A 15298-nucleotide genomic window follows, 5' to 3' on the forward strand; every position below is an offset into this window, starting at 1 on the left:
TACATTTTTACTACTTAGGCGTTTTCACAAGTGAGAAGACGTAAGTTGTACAGAGCCTGGTGTGAGAATCTCGTAACCTAGTTTAGCTAGGTAAGTAATTAATTTAAAAGCTATAAGCAAATAATGTGTAACTACTTAGGTACTACAGTACGTACGAGGATGTTGCTTTGAAATAAGAAAAGTTTTCTCAATAAGGAACGCGATCGTACAAACGATTTTTAATGGGTAATGCGCAAAAGTTTGACCCTAATGGAAGGAAAGTCTTGAACACAACTCTTTTTTTCGACCGAATTGAAGTACTAATAGTGGATTTTGAACAAACTTTTCATATAGAGATTTAAAAAATTACCTGCTAGTAAAATTTGAGCCATTAGGTACATATACAGGGTGGCCTATTGTCTCTCTATGTAAGATTCGATAGCATCCAAGCTAATGCAGATACTGATTGGGAAAAAAAGTCATGTAATATTTCTAATATAGTTGTGCTACGCCACTGCGGTATACGTATTAGGCACAATTTTAGGTCAGAGTCATGGAGAAAAATACTACTCTATTGAATACTTTTTTTATAAGCAATTTAAATACCGAAAAGCTATTATGATGTTGCCATTTGAAAAACGGAAGATAAATGGAAAAAACTGTTTTTCGGTATTTAAATTGCTTATAAAAGAAATATTACTCAATAAAATGACAAATTAGTATTTTTTTCCCATAATCTCAATCTAAAATTGTGCCTAATGCGTATATTTCAGTGGTATAGTTCAATATGAAAAAATCACAAAAACAAATATTTTTTTTAATGACATATTTTTGGACTAAAAATGATCTCTAGATTCCAAAAAAGAAAAAAATTATAGGGCGTTTAAAAATCGAAAGTTGAGGTCATTTCCTGTCAAACCAGAAGTGCTAGATAAACGTCATTAATGTCAATCAATCGACTTTATTCTCATATAGCTTTCTTCCAAATTTCAACTTTTTAAGTTAAAAACAAAAAAGTTATAAAGGCGAGCCACTTCCTTGAATCACCCGATATATAGAGTAGTATACATTTTATAAGCATTAAGCATTATTCAGAGTGTGCCAACAAATTGTGGTGATCCAACACCTTTTCTAAATATCATTGCCAATTGGCATAAAGGACCTCACGTATTGAAATAATAATACATAGGGCGTTCCATTAAAACACGTTGGAATCGGTGCAATTTTTTTAAAACACTGTATAACTCACTGTTTTTCAAATATAGTCCAAGCTCCTGGACATGATCAATTTAGTTCAGGCTGGTTCTGGTAACTAACTGGTTTAGATGTAATCGAATTCTACGCTGAGTGTGAGCGACCCTGTATATACAGAATGCTAATTAAATATGTAAACAAGCTTTAAGCAGTGATCTTTCAAGAAAAGATAAAAATTTGTATTAACGTGCATTCGCAATGGCTCAGTGTTTGAGATACAGGGTATTCAAATTAACATTTTAATCTCGTTTATTGGCTACATTTTTAAATGATGACGTAACATTCTAACAAAATTTTGCAAATTGGGAAAACTGATGAAGAGAAACTGGAATATTTTCTCAAGTTTTTTGTTTAGCGTTAGAGAGGGTCTTATATCGCGATACACCCGAATTTAAATAGCCATAACTCTTTCGTAGCTCACTATACGGAATTTTTAGATAGAACACTTATTCTCCATTAATGTTTACTGATTAAAGGTACTTTTAGTACTTCTCTTACTTATTGCTGTATCTCACACCTCCTGATCCATGAGGGTCTTTGTAAAGCCATGAAACCCAAAGGCGCTTTGCTATTCTGCAGGTACTCATTTCATTCATTCTTCATACAGCCTGAATAAAATTTATGATTTGCAAACTTTTGTGAAACTATTTTTATCTACGGGTAGATTGAATTCCAGTCTTTAGCTATCAGTATTGCGTTAAGATCATGCCAAAACATTCAGGTTTAGGCAAGTTATAGAGGAGGCTGTCTGGAATGAAGTTTCTCAGCAGAATCTTGGGCAAAGGCGTTTGTGGATGTGTGTAGATTTCTGCTCTTGTTATATTTGAGAAGAAAGAGTATTTTTTCCTACACGAAATTGCTTTTCTTTAATACTTCTAATAATATTTCACATAATTATTTTTATTGATTCACCGTATTTCGAAATTTACGTGCCGTTTTTCTGCCTTCAAATCTTTTCTGTGCTCTACATACTCTGCAATCCATCACTCATTGCCTTAGGCAGCAAAGTCTTCTACTAAAGATCAATTTCGATGTTTAAAACCAGGAAATTGGTTTCGTGTGCTATTCGTTCACTTGCTTTTCATCGATTGAAAAAAAGGGAAAATTTAATGCGACGAAATAGATAGTCAGCGTCACTTTTGCCGCCTAGGCAGTAAACTGCTTAGATATTGGTAAGATTTTTTACTTTAACTAAAATTTTTTGGAAATTTTTAAGTGAAAATGCTTTGAATTGTCCTCCCAGAATTCTATTTCCTACTCATATCAGGGAAATATCCACAATTTTATGGGGGTTAATGAACGGTTAATGAGTAAAGAGGCAAACCGTTAAGAATGAACAAACTTCGTTACTGGATACTTCGAACCTTCGGCCATAAATCAGTAGTCATTGTATGCAATCAAATCAACATTAAAAGTGCAATAATCACAATAAAGATAATACCACACACTGGATGAAAGTAAACTTGGTTACCTCTGACTGGCGGCAGTAACCTTTTGTCGTACCGCGTCGCCCGCAGCAGATTATCCAGGATTTCCTTGTCGGATTTCCCCTCTTCAAAGCTGAAACATAAAACCGGTGGATTAGAAAGGATATGTCCAGACTTAGCATAAACTTCAGGCAAAATATAAATGAAGTTGAGAGTCTGAATGTCATCTCGCGAAATGTTTTTAACTTTGCACATACAGACGCGGGAGTTAAAGGCCGGTTTTATCGACATCTTTTGTTACGGAAGCTCCTTTTGTTTCAAACAACCTTTTAAAAGCGTTTTTGTTTCGACAATGCCCATAGGAAATTTAGATTGAAATGGACAGGGAAACTAGAGGAGATTTATCGACTTACATGTCGGACAGGGCCAGGGTTTGTCTTGTCACCAGTAAAATAGCGGCCGCACGAAGGAACATCCAAGGCTGACCCATATTAGGACATCTGAAACAAAGAGCAGAGCCTCATTTACTGTACGAAAAAAATCACTTTATTTGTAAAGTAAAAGAACTGAAATTTAGTTGACTGTACCTTGACCACACCACTGTCTGTGGTCTTTAACCCCTAATGGGCACGTTATCGATTAATCGCGTACAAGAGGTCGGAATGGCGTCCTCTTGAAAAGTTCATACTAGTTCTACAGGCACTATCAGGTGCCTAAAAGCACAGTTATTTGTCCTAACATCGTTGCTTGTCCTATTTATATTATTCGCTGTCCACACCACTGGTCAAACCTATTGATTTTAAACTAAGGTTGGGTTGGATTGTAGCGGAGCTTTTGTTTGATTTGCACAAGCATTGCGGTAATTGGATAAGGAAGTATAAGTCGGCATTATCAACTCAGTGGATTTACAATACTTTACTTTACTTCAAAGTTCAAGAACGACTGCACAGGCGTTAATAAACAATGAGCGTTTTATGAGACAAGCTCTGGCCGTGAAACAGTTCGTCAACAAGTAGTTTATAGGTCATTGTTCAGCTAAGGGCTGGAAGGAAAAATTGCTGGAAGTCTGGCTTAAAATTCCCTTTGAAGTTGAAGTCCAGGCGAGACCGTAAAATGTCTATATTTTGAAGTGTATTTCAAGCGCAACAAGTAAAACTGATGCATTTTAAAGTTCTGTAAAGAAGACTTTATTTTACAATCTCGATAGAGACACTAAATAGGTATATGGAGCGGTTTTTGAACAAGCCCTAAAAGTGACATATGGTGTTTACTTGAAAATGTTTCCGGTTAAAGTGTATATTGCTTATATCCAACCAGCACCATTGGGAACAGTAACCCATTTAGAGCCAACGTTACCTAGTTAGAATAAGGTAGCAAGTAGATGATAACGAAGCATATGTTCTTTACCATTTTGACAAAATTAAAATGCTCCCCATATACAACAATCGATGGAATTACTTATTTACTTACATTTCCACACCCTGAAATACGAGTACCCTGGATGACCATATTCCGGATTCGCCTCTATCCTGGATAATTACTGGAATTCCCTGTGGATGCTGAGGCCGGCACGGGGGCAGAGATGACATTTAATTAACATGTAAAAGCGTGGTCTACGTTGGCAAATTTATTGTTTAAATTACAATTCTGGATACGTAAAAAACGTAACAACATTATTACATTTTTATTGCATCTTGTTGGGGATTCCTAATATAACGTTGGGAGCGAGCGCCCATTGCAAATAATATATGACATAACTTTACATCCTTAACCATTCATTATCCATCACCAGGGGTATGATCGTGGTAAGACAATTTATCACCATCACGTTTTACGCCCACAATTGCTGGATTTCGCTGTTAGCACAATTTTCCAGTATCCAGTTATTTCAAATTTTTTGCTAGTAGAAATTAATGGATAGAATGGTGAATATTAACTATAACACGTTTCCTTATTGGGATAATAAACGCTACTAATTTAAATGGAAAATGATAACAAAAGCCAATGTACCAAATTGGTGAGTCCAAGCGAATGAATATCACATACGACAAAGCGCTGAGTGGACAGGAAGTAGATAACCACTTTTCGAAACAGCACTGGGGTTATTTAATAGCAAATGAGGGAAGGGACAGATCTACTTTTTAGAACTTTTCCTCGACAAACCACTGAAAGGAATTTGAAAGATTCCTGTTCGTATTTTAAACCATGTCCAAAAGTTGATTGGACATATGGGCAGCTGATAAGTTTCACCAAGATCCAGTATTACAAAATTCTTAGAAGACGTATCAAAGTACTTTAAATGGGAAATTGTGCTTTTTTCGTATTTTCTATTGGTAGGAAATTTAATTTTAATTACGGAATGTTTAAAAAATATCAGGTTTGCTCACACACAATCAGAGATTAAACACAAATGACAATATCTCAAAGTTCTTAGTGTAACGTGTCAAGTTGTTTTGCTAACTAGTGAGGAAAGTGATATTTTTAAACAGATGCTGCAAGCGAGTGTGGAAAAAGTATAATCCATTATTCGACACGGACAGTGAGTATTTCCCAGTCAGTTAATTGTATCCATTGAAACTAGTTCACTTTTCCCGTGAACGCACGGAAAATACACCTTTTCCCTTAGCGAATGGAAAAAATCTATTTTCTGGAATTTCAGAATTTAAAACTGAAAACTATCGTCCATCACGTTCTATATTACAAAATTCATTTTTCCGTGCTTACATCCCTTCCAACGTTCGGTCTCGCCTCACACGAGCACAATTGGTCACGCGCGCACGAAACAATACTATTTTCTGGACTGTTAATTAAATATGCAATTTTACATGAATTAAGAACAATATTTTTTTACGAGTGTTTTCTTCTATAAAAAAAAGAAAATTTTAATGGAATCTGGACAGGGTGCCAATTTTCAAACTTTCAATCTCTAGGGGTTGGAAACATACATATATTGGAACCTAGTATATGTCAAAACGGGATAGATTTTAAAAAAATCGCCGGAACACGTCACTTTTGTTATTGAAGTTGGACAATTTTTATGTAAAATTCACTGTGCCTCTTCCACCTCTCTACCCAGCAGAGCCACCCTTTCAAATATCTTAAATGGTAAAGGGGGTTAAGTGATGTATCATTTTAAAGGGCATTTTAGTCTCTGTATTTTAGTGCCTCATTTGCTACATTCGACTGTTGCCTTATCAAATTAAGGGCCTTTTAGGATTTTATTATTCAAATATGCCCTTATGATTAGGGAATCATTGTCATAAATGAATTTACCATCAAAAGACAAGATGTATTAATCACGAACGCAAATGTCTATTAATTTAATAAATTTCCTCGGTCCTTGAAAAGAAACATCTATATAGAATACGATTTTTTTTATGATTAATTTTTGTTTGCAATGAAATGGTGTTTCGAAATATGTTGATAATATCTTGCTTGCTATTGTGCTCGGTTGAAAACGGGTAAAAGTTGAGCGATCGCTGATTAGCATACTTGGAAGAAGTTCAAATGGAGTCGAAGTAAAAATTTCGGCGACTGAAAAGAAAAAAGCCACAGGCGGACGTGAAACTGAGCAGTGCAGTGCGTGCTGTGTCGGAAATAAAAAGTAACTAAAATCTCCCTTCTCAATGACCGAAAAATGACAGTTTTTGTTGACAGAATTCCAATTGGATTATAAATCCAAAAGACTTATTTGCGGTAAATGACTGGTGACTGATAATTATACTTAATTTAACCTCGCTTAATTTTATTTTCCGTGTTGGTGACCACTTTAAGTGGTTTTTGTTACTGTTTGTATGGCCTTCCTCAAGCACATAATACGCTGTATATTATTTCGTTCCGCGTATCGTTTCCATGGCCACACCGATGCGCTCTATGCTCGCAAGAAAGGGTGTAAAGTTATTTAAATGTTTGAAGGCCATCGTATCGTTTTTATCGTTCGTCCTGTGACTCGTACATTTGCAAAACATTAATTTTTAGATGATTTAGTCGAGTGGTGGCACAAAAAACAAGATATTTGAAATACGAAACAAAGTAATCATCTAGTTAACTCGAAACGAAAATTATTTGGCAATATCTTTTTTAGCTTCCGAGACAGAGTATTATTTTGGTGCCTAATTTTTGCGATTTTCTGGTGTCGAAAACGAGGGTCCGAAAAGTGCCTTTCCAAGGATCCATGGCCTCAATAGTGGTATTCAAGGAACATAGGTTCCAAAGCAACTCTAACGGTTTCCAAGATTTTCAAAAGTGTCGAATACATTATTTACAAACATATTATTAATAAAAATTACGAATTTCAGACAATTTGGTGGAAAAGTTGTGTTTCAGCTCTCAACTGTGTACGCCTCTGTTTCAACTCGAAATTAATTCGAAACTTGAACTGTTTCGAAGATTTTTTTTCCAGTAATTAAAACTGATTTTTTTTGTGTGTTTCAGGTCTTAACTGTCCATGCCTCTGTTTCGAGTTTAAATTAATTCCAAATTCGACCTGTTTTGAAGATTTTTTTTTCAGGAATTAATGTTGAATTTTTTTTGTGCATTAAGTCTTAACAATGTGTTAAATCTAAAATGTATCGGTTTAGTGAATTTTAATGTTTTGTTGATTATTCCTTCCAAGTAGTTTATGTATTTTTTTGATTTAGTTTGTTATTAGTATTGGAGTTTCTGCTTTGATTTGGTGACTTGGACGTTAATTATTTGGGCGTTAATTATCTGGGAGAACTCATTGTATAAATGATGTAACTATAACAGGTACGACTTTCAAGCAAGGAATGGATGCGGAAAAGGAGTGTTTTGCTCACGTTCGTAGAAAATATTATAGTATTGGACGAGTAATGAAACGATGTAATGAAAGCTAGCATCCTTGATGGAAAAATTTGCATAAGGAACAAAGCTACTTACACAGGCTCCCTGAGGAGATGATACTCATTATACGTAAGTACAGTACTACTCGTATATTTTGTCCAGGGCTAAATATCTTTACTTTTCGTAAGTTTGCTAAAAATCCCCGTATATGCTATTATAAGCAGCCATCGTTAGTTACCTTTTAATATTAGTTAATAATTTATGTTGTTAGAATATTAATTAATAATGATATTGATTCATGTACGAAAACAGGGCTTGATTAAGTGTTTCTTAGCTCTACTCGAAAGGATTCCTTCAGAGTCCACGTAGAGTACAGGGAAGAATGCAGACCGCTTAATTAAGGCGACCCAGGTGCCAAGCCAATAGAGCTAAATATGCATTAAATAGATCTACAGAATAACTTTGGCAGTAATTCAGACTTTTATATTCAAATATTTTCCTTCTCAATCAACACTTACTTTTAGAGTGTTCTGCTCCGTATATGATATACGGCCCTCATGAGACTAAACCCATAGCACCCGTGAGAAATTGGCCAATTTTGTTCGATGAATATTATCTATTATTCACTTGTTTTATAAAAGATTGGAAGAGGAGAATGAAGAGATATTTCAATACAATAAAATTAGTTTACATCAGGGTAGCTATTGCCACTTGCGTGATTTATTTTTATATTTATTATATAAATGAAATGAATTTGGTTAAAGGAATTAATTGGCAGAAATTCATAGGCCTAATAAGCAACATTTAAAATCTATTACTAATTTGGGTTAGTTTCTGTTAAATTCAGTATAAGTGACACGCGATGTCTTTTAAACCTCTGTAATTTTGAACTACACCAATGAAACATCAGAGGCGTAGTAATTGGGGTTTGGAAGAAATTCAAAGATAGTAAAATGGATTTTGGTTTAGTCAATATACAGTTTAAGAGCTATGAAATGTCTTTTGAAATTCTGAAAATTTGACTTTCTTTTATGCAGAATTAGGGACGTAGCAAGTGGTAATTGGAAGATGTTTGAAGTTAAATAACTTCATCGTATGTTTCTTAAATATGAAAGAGACAATAATTTTTGTATAAAAACCTGTCGAACTCAGTACGTTTTACCAAAGTAAGTTTAATAATACAAAAATTATTCATGCAACAAGAACATAAAACTACGACTATGTGGCTGCGGAAGTTAAATTTGAGAATAGGGATCGTATTTAAAAAAAATAAAAAATAACTGGTTTAATTTTAAACAACGCTTCTGAATGAAGGAAGAAGGATGGACGCATAAAAAGTGCCCAGTTCTGTCAAATTCATGAAGTTAATGAGTCCATTAGAGTATAAGTCGTTAATCTCGTGCTAAAGAGCACCACAGAGCAACTCTACTACTGCAGAGAGCTATCCCGTTACTATCCTCCAAGAGGAGTTTATTGGAGAAGTGGGAAATTTCAGTCTTTTTCGGAGTCTTTAGAGATGTTTGAACTCCACGCAAAGCCCCACAAGCAAACACTAATTGAGAGTCGTCCCTAGTAAGAGCCTTTTCTCTGAGGGAGAAATTATATATTTTCGGTCACGGTGGCACATGATTTCATGGCTAAAGTGGAGATCAATCTCTGATCATTGCAGACAGCGTTCGATGTGACTGTATTGCTATGTGAAGAGCCTCCTGGGTGGAACCCTGATGGTCGATTATCACACTAGGGGAAACTTTTATAGTGCTGAATTCAATAAATTCTCATTTTCCAGCTAATAACATATCACTCAATAAGTCTCCGGTCTGACACATATATGGCGAGCCTGTTGACGGGCCCATATGATTTCCTGTGTTAGTTAATTTTTCTTAGTTAGACTGGAGACTTATTGAGTGATTTGTTATTATTTCTCTCACTGTGACGTTCTCCGGCATTTAGGGCCAAATCCATTAAAACATTTTATGCTACCATCTTAACTAAAAGATTTAATATTATTAACCCTGAGACAATCAGGTGTTAGGATAAGTTCATAGGTAGTTCAACCCCTTAACCACCCTGATATAATTTTTAAGATCAGTATTTCATCAAATATTCGTATCAAAGATCGTTGCATGTTATTTTCAATAAAAGCATATTGCGTAAAGTTGATGAAATTTTCAAGGCCCGTTCCAAAATAAATCCAGAGGTCAGGTCTGCACATTCCCGTCTGTTCCCAAATAGGAAATTGAAATGTAACGTGCCGTGTGATGACTCAACCAGTTCTAATTCCACGTTCCCAAGGCTCAAGGCCTTGCACCTGATAGATATCGCTATTCGGGGATCGAATATTTTAAATAGCCCTTTTGCCGTTAGCGTGAATATGTTTCCAGAGTTTTTATGGAATTTCCAATAAAAACCCATAATACAACGTAAAATCCATAGTGACGAGGGTAAAGAGTTGTCAAATCACAACACATTTTATGGATTCCAAAAGGGAATACTAGAATTCCTTTCTAAGCCAAATGGGGGCTATTTTTAGTGCCATCTTCTTCATCTCTTTCTCTCTTATATCAATTAGGGGCGTTTTCCGGTTGACCTACATGAGGCAAATGAAGTGGCAAGCAAAATGTTAATATTTACCGACGTTAGGAATTTTTTCTATAAATAAATCTGAAATCGATAAGAGTTTGCCTTAAAGGTTATAAAGAAAATAAAGTTATTTATGGTAGTAATGTAATGTATCAATACTATGTGTATCACGTCATCCTGGCACCATTAACCACCACATGTGGTTTTATTAGTTGCCAGTATGTTTCATTCTAAGCACCCACATTTGTTGACGAAGATTGATTGATTGTGTACAAATGATAATAAAGGTTGAACAAAATTCATAAGGAACCTTCGTAATGCCGTGGCAACCATAAATTGTCTCAGCCGAATATCCAAGCCTAAGCTAGAAGGACATAAGCTTGTTGAGGTGTTATAATACTATAAGCTAAATGTCTCTTCTAAGACATCTAAACCGACAGAGTAGGCCAAGGCTTATTCAAACTTTTCTCTAAACAATTTCTGGAGGAAAAGATTTCTGAAAAGCGTTATCGCTCCATGGGGATTTTAATACATTAAAGCATAAATCAAAGAATCGCTTTGTTCAGCTCCACAAAGCTGAAACTTTTATCGAAGTTTTATTGTACTTACTGGTATAAAACGCAAATCTAACCTCAGGGTCGCAATTTTCTTTCCTACGATATGAGGTCATTAATGTTTACAATTTGTTTAACTTGTTTTGGAAATTTCTGAAAGGTTATTTAATCAATAAAGCTAAGAAATGCGTTGAATGGATATAAAATGCCATACCTTTTCAGAGAGGCATTTTGCCTATTCTTTGAATGGGATGAGCCAGGCTCAGTGTTGTAGTTGGTCGGGGCACCTGTTCTCACGAAAAAATATTCTTGGCATTTCGGTTGGCAAGCCCTCGGGGTGCATTTTTTCACGCGCGCCACTGCTACCCACTATTCCTAAGGCCACAAACTCTCTGGAAAAAAAACTATGTTTTAAAAATGGGGAAAGTCGGATTGGAAAAATACATAATGATGTACAGCAAAATAGTCAGTGATAAAAAGATTATTAAATACTTCGTTTAACTTTTTTTCCTTAAAATTTTATTAGCTTAAGTAATCTTAGGCCGGCCAGTGGTATACGTTTGGTAATCAACATTCGTACATTTTATCTTTATGTAACGCATACCGATTAGATATACCAATGGTCAGCTGAGGTCAACTCTTATATCTGTAACGAAGTTTGTATACAGGATGTCCCGAAAATCAATGTCAAAAATGGTATCATAAGATTATTTGGGTGAAAACATTAAGATTTAGTTCAAAAGTGATTTGAAAAAAGTGTCTCGTTTAGATGCTATTGGCGGTCAAAGTTTTTGAAAAAAACATACTTTTTGCTATATCTCGAGAATGCTTCAATGATTTTATATAATATATAATATATACAGGGTGTCCCACTAAGATGTTCGCGGAAGATAACTCAATAACTATTAAGCTTAGAGAAAAAGTGTAAAGACAAAACAGACTTTATTTTTTCAACACTACAAACTAAAAATATTTTCGTTTATACAGGGTTCAGCATAAAGCTTGTGCAATATCAAACTTCTTTATTTCAACTGGAACACTATGTATATTTTTGCACTTTTAGATTCCAGGCAGTAAACTGATCAAATAACTATTAGATTTCCCTACACCTAAACCTAACCGTTATTGAGATATTTTGATTTAAAAGAAAAAGATTGCCAAAACACCATTGCATTAAAATGTAAAATTCTTAGCTGTTATCAAAGTTGGCTTTATGAAACTTTGTCGACATGTTAACCAGACATAATAGATTAGGTTGGCAGGAAAAGTTTTTATAAATATGTAGGATCCGCTCGTCAGATCGCTCTAACTCTTCTAAATGTAATTATTACTGTCTGACCAAATCGAGACACCAACGGGAAAGTCCGAATATTTGTTAGATAGTATTAGTTAAATTAGGGTTGAGGAACCGAGGGGGATTAAAAAGTGAGGTACCTCGATGTTACGCCCATGCGTATCGTACCTGAGTTCGAGTGATTCTCGGCTGTTGCTGGGTTCTCCCAGTAACCTCCTAGAATCTGTGTCACGGAAAAAACCCAAAAAGCGAACATCTCTTTGTTTGAACCAAGGAAGAAGGGCCGGAGGATGGTTGCTAAGGGCTCAAACAAAGGATGGTTCGTGGTGCTGGCTCGCAGCAGCCAGATGTTGTAACGGTCGCTGGCCTCTACTCGAGGTACGACACTGGTTTATTACCCCCAGGTTTAATATTTAAGATTTGTGACAAGGAGAATCGCTCTCTTTGATATCCGGAGTGAACGACGAACTAAGTGACGCGAGTTTTTACTAATGAAGTTACCATTTAAGCTTCGTATTGTACCCTATCCCAATTATACATAAACCCTAGACAACCGAATAAAAGATAAATCCCACAAATATTATACAAGGTGCCCAAAAAAAAATGTCGCATTTGAAGAACTTTGAAAGCAGAAAAGTCGATTATTTTAAATGAGACACCCTGTATATTTTTACATGTCTGGATACTAAATTTAATTCTGAATCGATTTCTATTAGGGAACCCTATGCCTAAAATTAACGGTTTTGCCATAATTTGCGATTTTTTTATTATTGGCTAATAATATTCCGAAATATCTTAGTTGCCTTGGAAAAATATGGCTGCTTCTATAAATGACATTTTATATTATTTAACAAACGACTATCTCAGTTTAAGCAAACAAATATTGATTTATCATTTCTTTAACTTTTGGTTAATTAGTTGATTTTTTTAGCTTAATATGTTGATTAGTAATTATTTATTGATTTAAAAAAATGAATTTTTCTAAAAATGAATTAATACAAATGGTCTATGCGCTTGGAGCTAGTGACGGAAATTGCTTACTAGCAAGTAAGATATATCGGCAAAAATTTCCAAACATCGAACGATCACTACCTCATGTTTCAACTTTTAAGAAGCTCAAAGAACGATTATGAGAGAACGGAAAATGTTAATTACATGAAGAATAACCAGACGAAGAAAAACGTTTCAAATAAAGAAAACGAACTTTTAGTACTTCAAAGTTTAATTGAGAACCCTCATAATTCTTGCCGGCGCCTGGAGTTAGAAACTGGTATTTCCAAATCTACCATAAATAAGATAGCAAAAAAAATTTAAGTTTCATCCATACCATATTCAGTTATTTCAAGAGCTTAATAATAATGATTTTGTTAATCGATTAAATTTTTGTAATTGGGCCATAGAAGAGAATCAGCGTAATCCGAACTTCTTTAATACGGTTTTGTTTACCGACGAAGCAACTTTTCACAGCAATGGATTTGTAAATAAATATAATTTTCATTATTATAATAATGAAAATCCACATTTTTTTTACCCCTGAATCATCAACATCGGTGGACATTGAACGTATGAGCGGGGATTCTTGGAACTAAAATAATAGGTCCCTATTTCTTTGAAAATTCTATTAATGGAGATACATTTTTACAATTTTTGCAAAATGGTTTTGAGGAGTCTTTAGAAGAACTACCATTAGAAACAATTAGACTCATGTGGCTGCAATTAGATGGGGCTCCGCCACACTTTAGTCATTCAGTAAGAGAATATTTAAATACCATTTTTGAAAATAAATGGATAGGAAGGGGAGGACCTATTAATTGGCCAGCTAGATCGCCTGACCTAACTAAATTGGATTTCTTTTTATGGGGATATGTAAAAGAAGAAGCGTATAAAACTGTTTCTACAACAAAAGAAGATATGAAAAATAGAATTAGAACTATAATCCAGACGATTGATGTGCAAACTTTAAGAAATGGTACATGATTAATTTTTAAAAAGAATTTCGTATCGTATTTGCTCACAACAAAATGGTGGACATATAGAACATTTGTTAAAATATACTTAATATATTAATTTTGTTGTTTTTTTTTTACTTTAATTTTTGTTAGTGCTGGGAACGAGCCATAGTTTTCAAAGGCAACTAAGATATTTCGGAATATTATTAGCCAATAATAAAAAAAACGCAAATTATGGCAAAACCGTTAATTTTAGGCATAGGGATCCCTAATAGAAATCGATTCAGAATTAAATTTAGTATCCAGACATGTAAAAATATACAGGGTGTCTCATTTAAAATAATCGACTTTTCTGCTTTCAAAGTTCTTCAAATGCGACATTTTTTTTTGGGCACCTTGTATAATATTTATAAAAACTTTTCCTGCCAACCTAATCCATTATGTCTGGTTAACATGTCGACAAAGTTTCATAAAGCCAACTTTGATAACAGCTAAGAATTTTACATTTTAATGCAATGGTGTTTTGGCAATTTTTTTCTTTTAAATCAAAATATCTCAATAACGGTTAGGTTTAGGTGTAGGGAAATTTAATAGTTATTTGATCAGTTTAATGCCTGGAATCTAAAAGTGCAAAAATATACATAGTGTTCCATTTGAAATAAAGAAGTTTCATATTGCACAAGCTTTATGCTGAGCCCTGTATAAACGAAAATATTTTTAGTTTGTAGTGTTGAAAGAATAAAGTCTGTTTTGTCTTTACACTTTTTCTCTAAGCTTAATAGTTATTGAGTTATCCTCCGCGAACATCTTAGTGGGACACCCTGTATATCAAAAACACCTTGTAGATCAAATATGCAGTACACGTTTTTTCCAACCTATCTAGTGCCATTGGTGGTGAAATGGATTAGGGTATTTTCTCGACTGGCGGAAGAAGTAAAAACTGTATCTTTCTTCCCTCAATTGATTCTGTTGAGGTAAAGAGGGGGTATAAGATAATTAAGGATAAAAATCCTTTGACTGGGACCGATTATCTATTAATAAAATAATGTCATTTTATTTGAAATTGTTTAACATGATTTTTATTTTTAACAGCAGAAATAATAAATTACCTTAAAATTTTGGACCTACTTTCCTTCAGACTTCATTCGGTCTGTGACATCACTCAGGCTTTCGATTGCGTTAACAATAATGTACTCTTGAGAAACTTGAGATTTATGGTATTCGCGGTGTGTGCCTCGACGGGCCTTTGTTGTCAGAAGATCTCAATTAGTGACTTTTGGGAATCCAACTTCTAAGTGAGACGTGGGCCCGTCAGGGGCCTCATGTATTTGTATTGAAACCTCTATTGTTTTTAATTTATATCAATGCTTTGGTCGATATAGAAATTTCGAGATGATTCATAGTTTTCGCACGCGACATCACAATTTTGTAGGATCAAATTAAATGCATTATTCT

At 34.5% G+C, this 15298-nt stretch overlaps 1 protein-coding gene across 18 annotated transcripts in view; it reads right to left on the reverse strand.

Moving 5' to 3' along the window:
* pHCl-1 (pH-sensitive chloride channel 1) overlaps positions 1 to 15298 on the reverse strand; it is a 61560-nt gene that overhangs the window by 19308 nt on the left and 26954 nt on the right. For 14 of the 18 annotated variants that reach the window (XM_066391063.1, XM_066391062.1, XM_066391061.1 and 11 more), the window contains exons 2-4: positions 10815 to 10988; positions 3074 to 3160; positions 2705 to 2793 (exon numbers count right to left, since the gene is read on the reverse strand). In XM_066391063.1, coding sequence (XP_066247160.1) covers positions 2705 to 2793; positions 3074 to 3150 — 166 coding nt within the window. In that variant the 5' untranslated portion in view covers positions 3151 to 3160; positions 10815 to 10988. Of the gene's footprint in view, positions 1 to 349; positions 387 to 2704; positions 2794 to 3073; positions 3161 to 10814; positions 10993 to 15298 lie in introns of those variants that run through there. The other 4 variants (XM_066391047.1, XM_066391048.1, XM_066391046.1 and 1 more) reach the window with 2 other exon arrangements.

The sequence above is a fragment of the Euwallacea similis genome, chromosome 6, assembly GCF_039881205.1.
Source record: "Euwallacea similis isolate ESF13 chromosome 6, ESF131.1, whole genome shotgun sequence".
Taxonomy (NCBI): Eukaryota; Metazoa; Arthropoda; class Insecta; order Coleoptera; family Curculionidae; genus Euwallacea; species Euwallacea similis.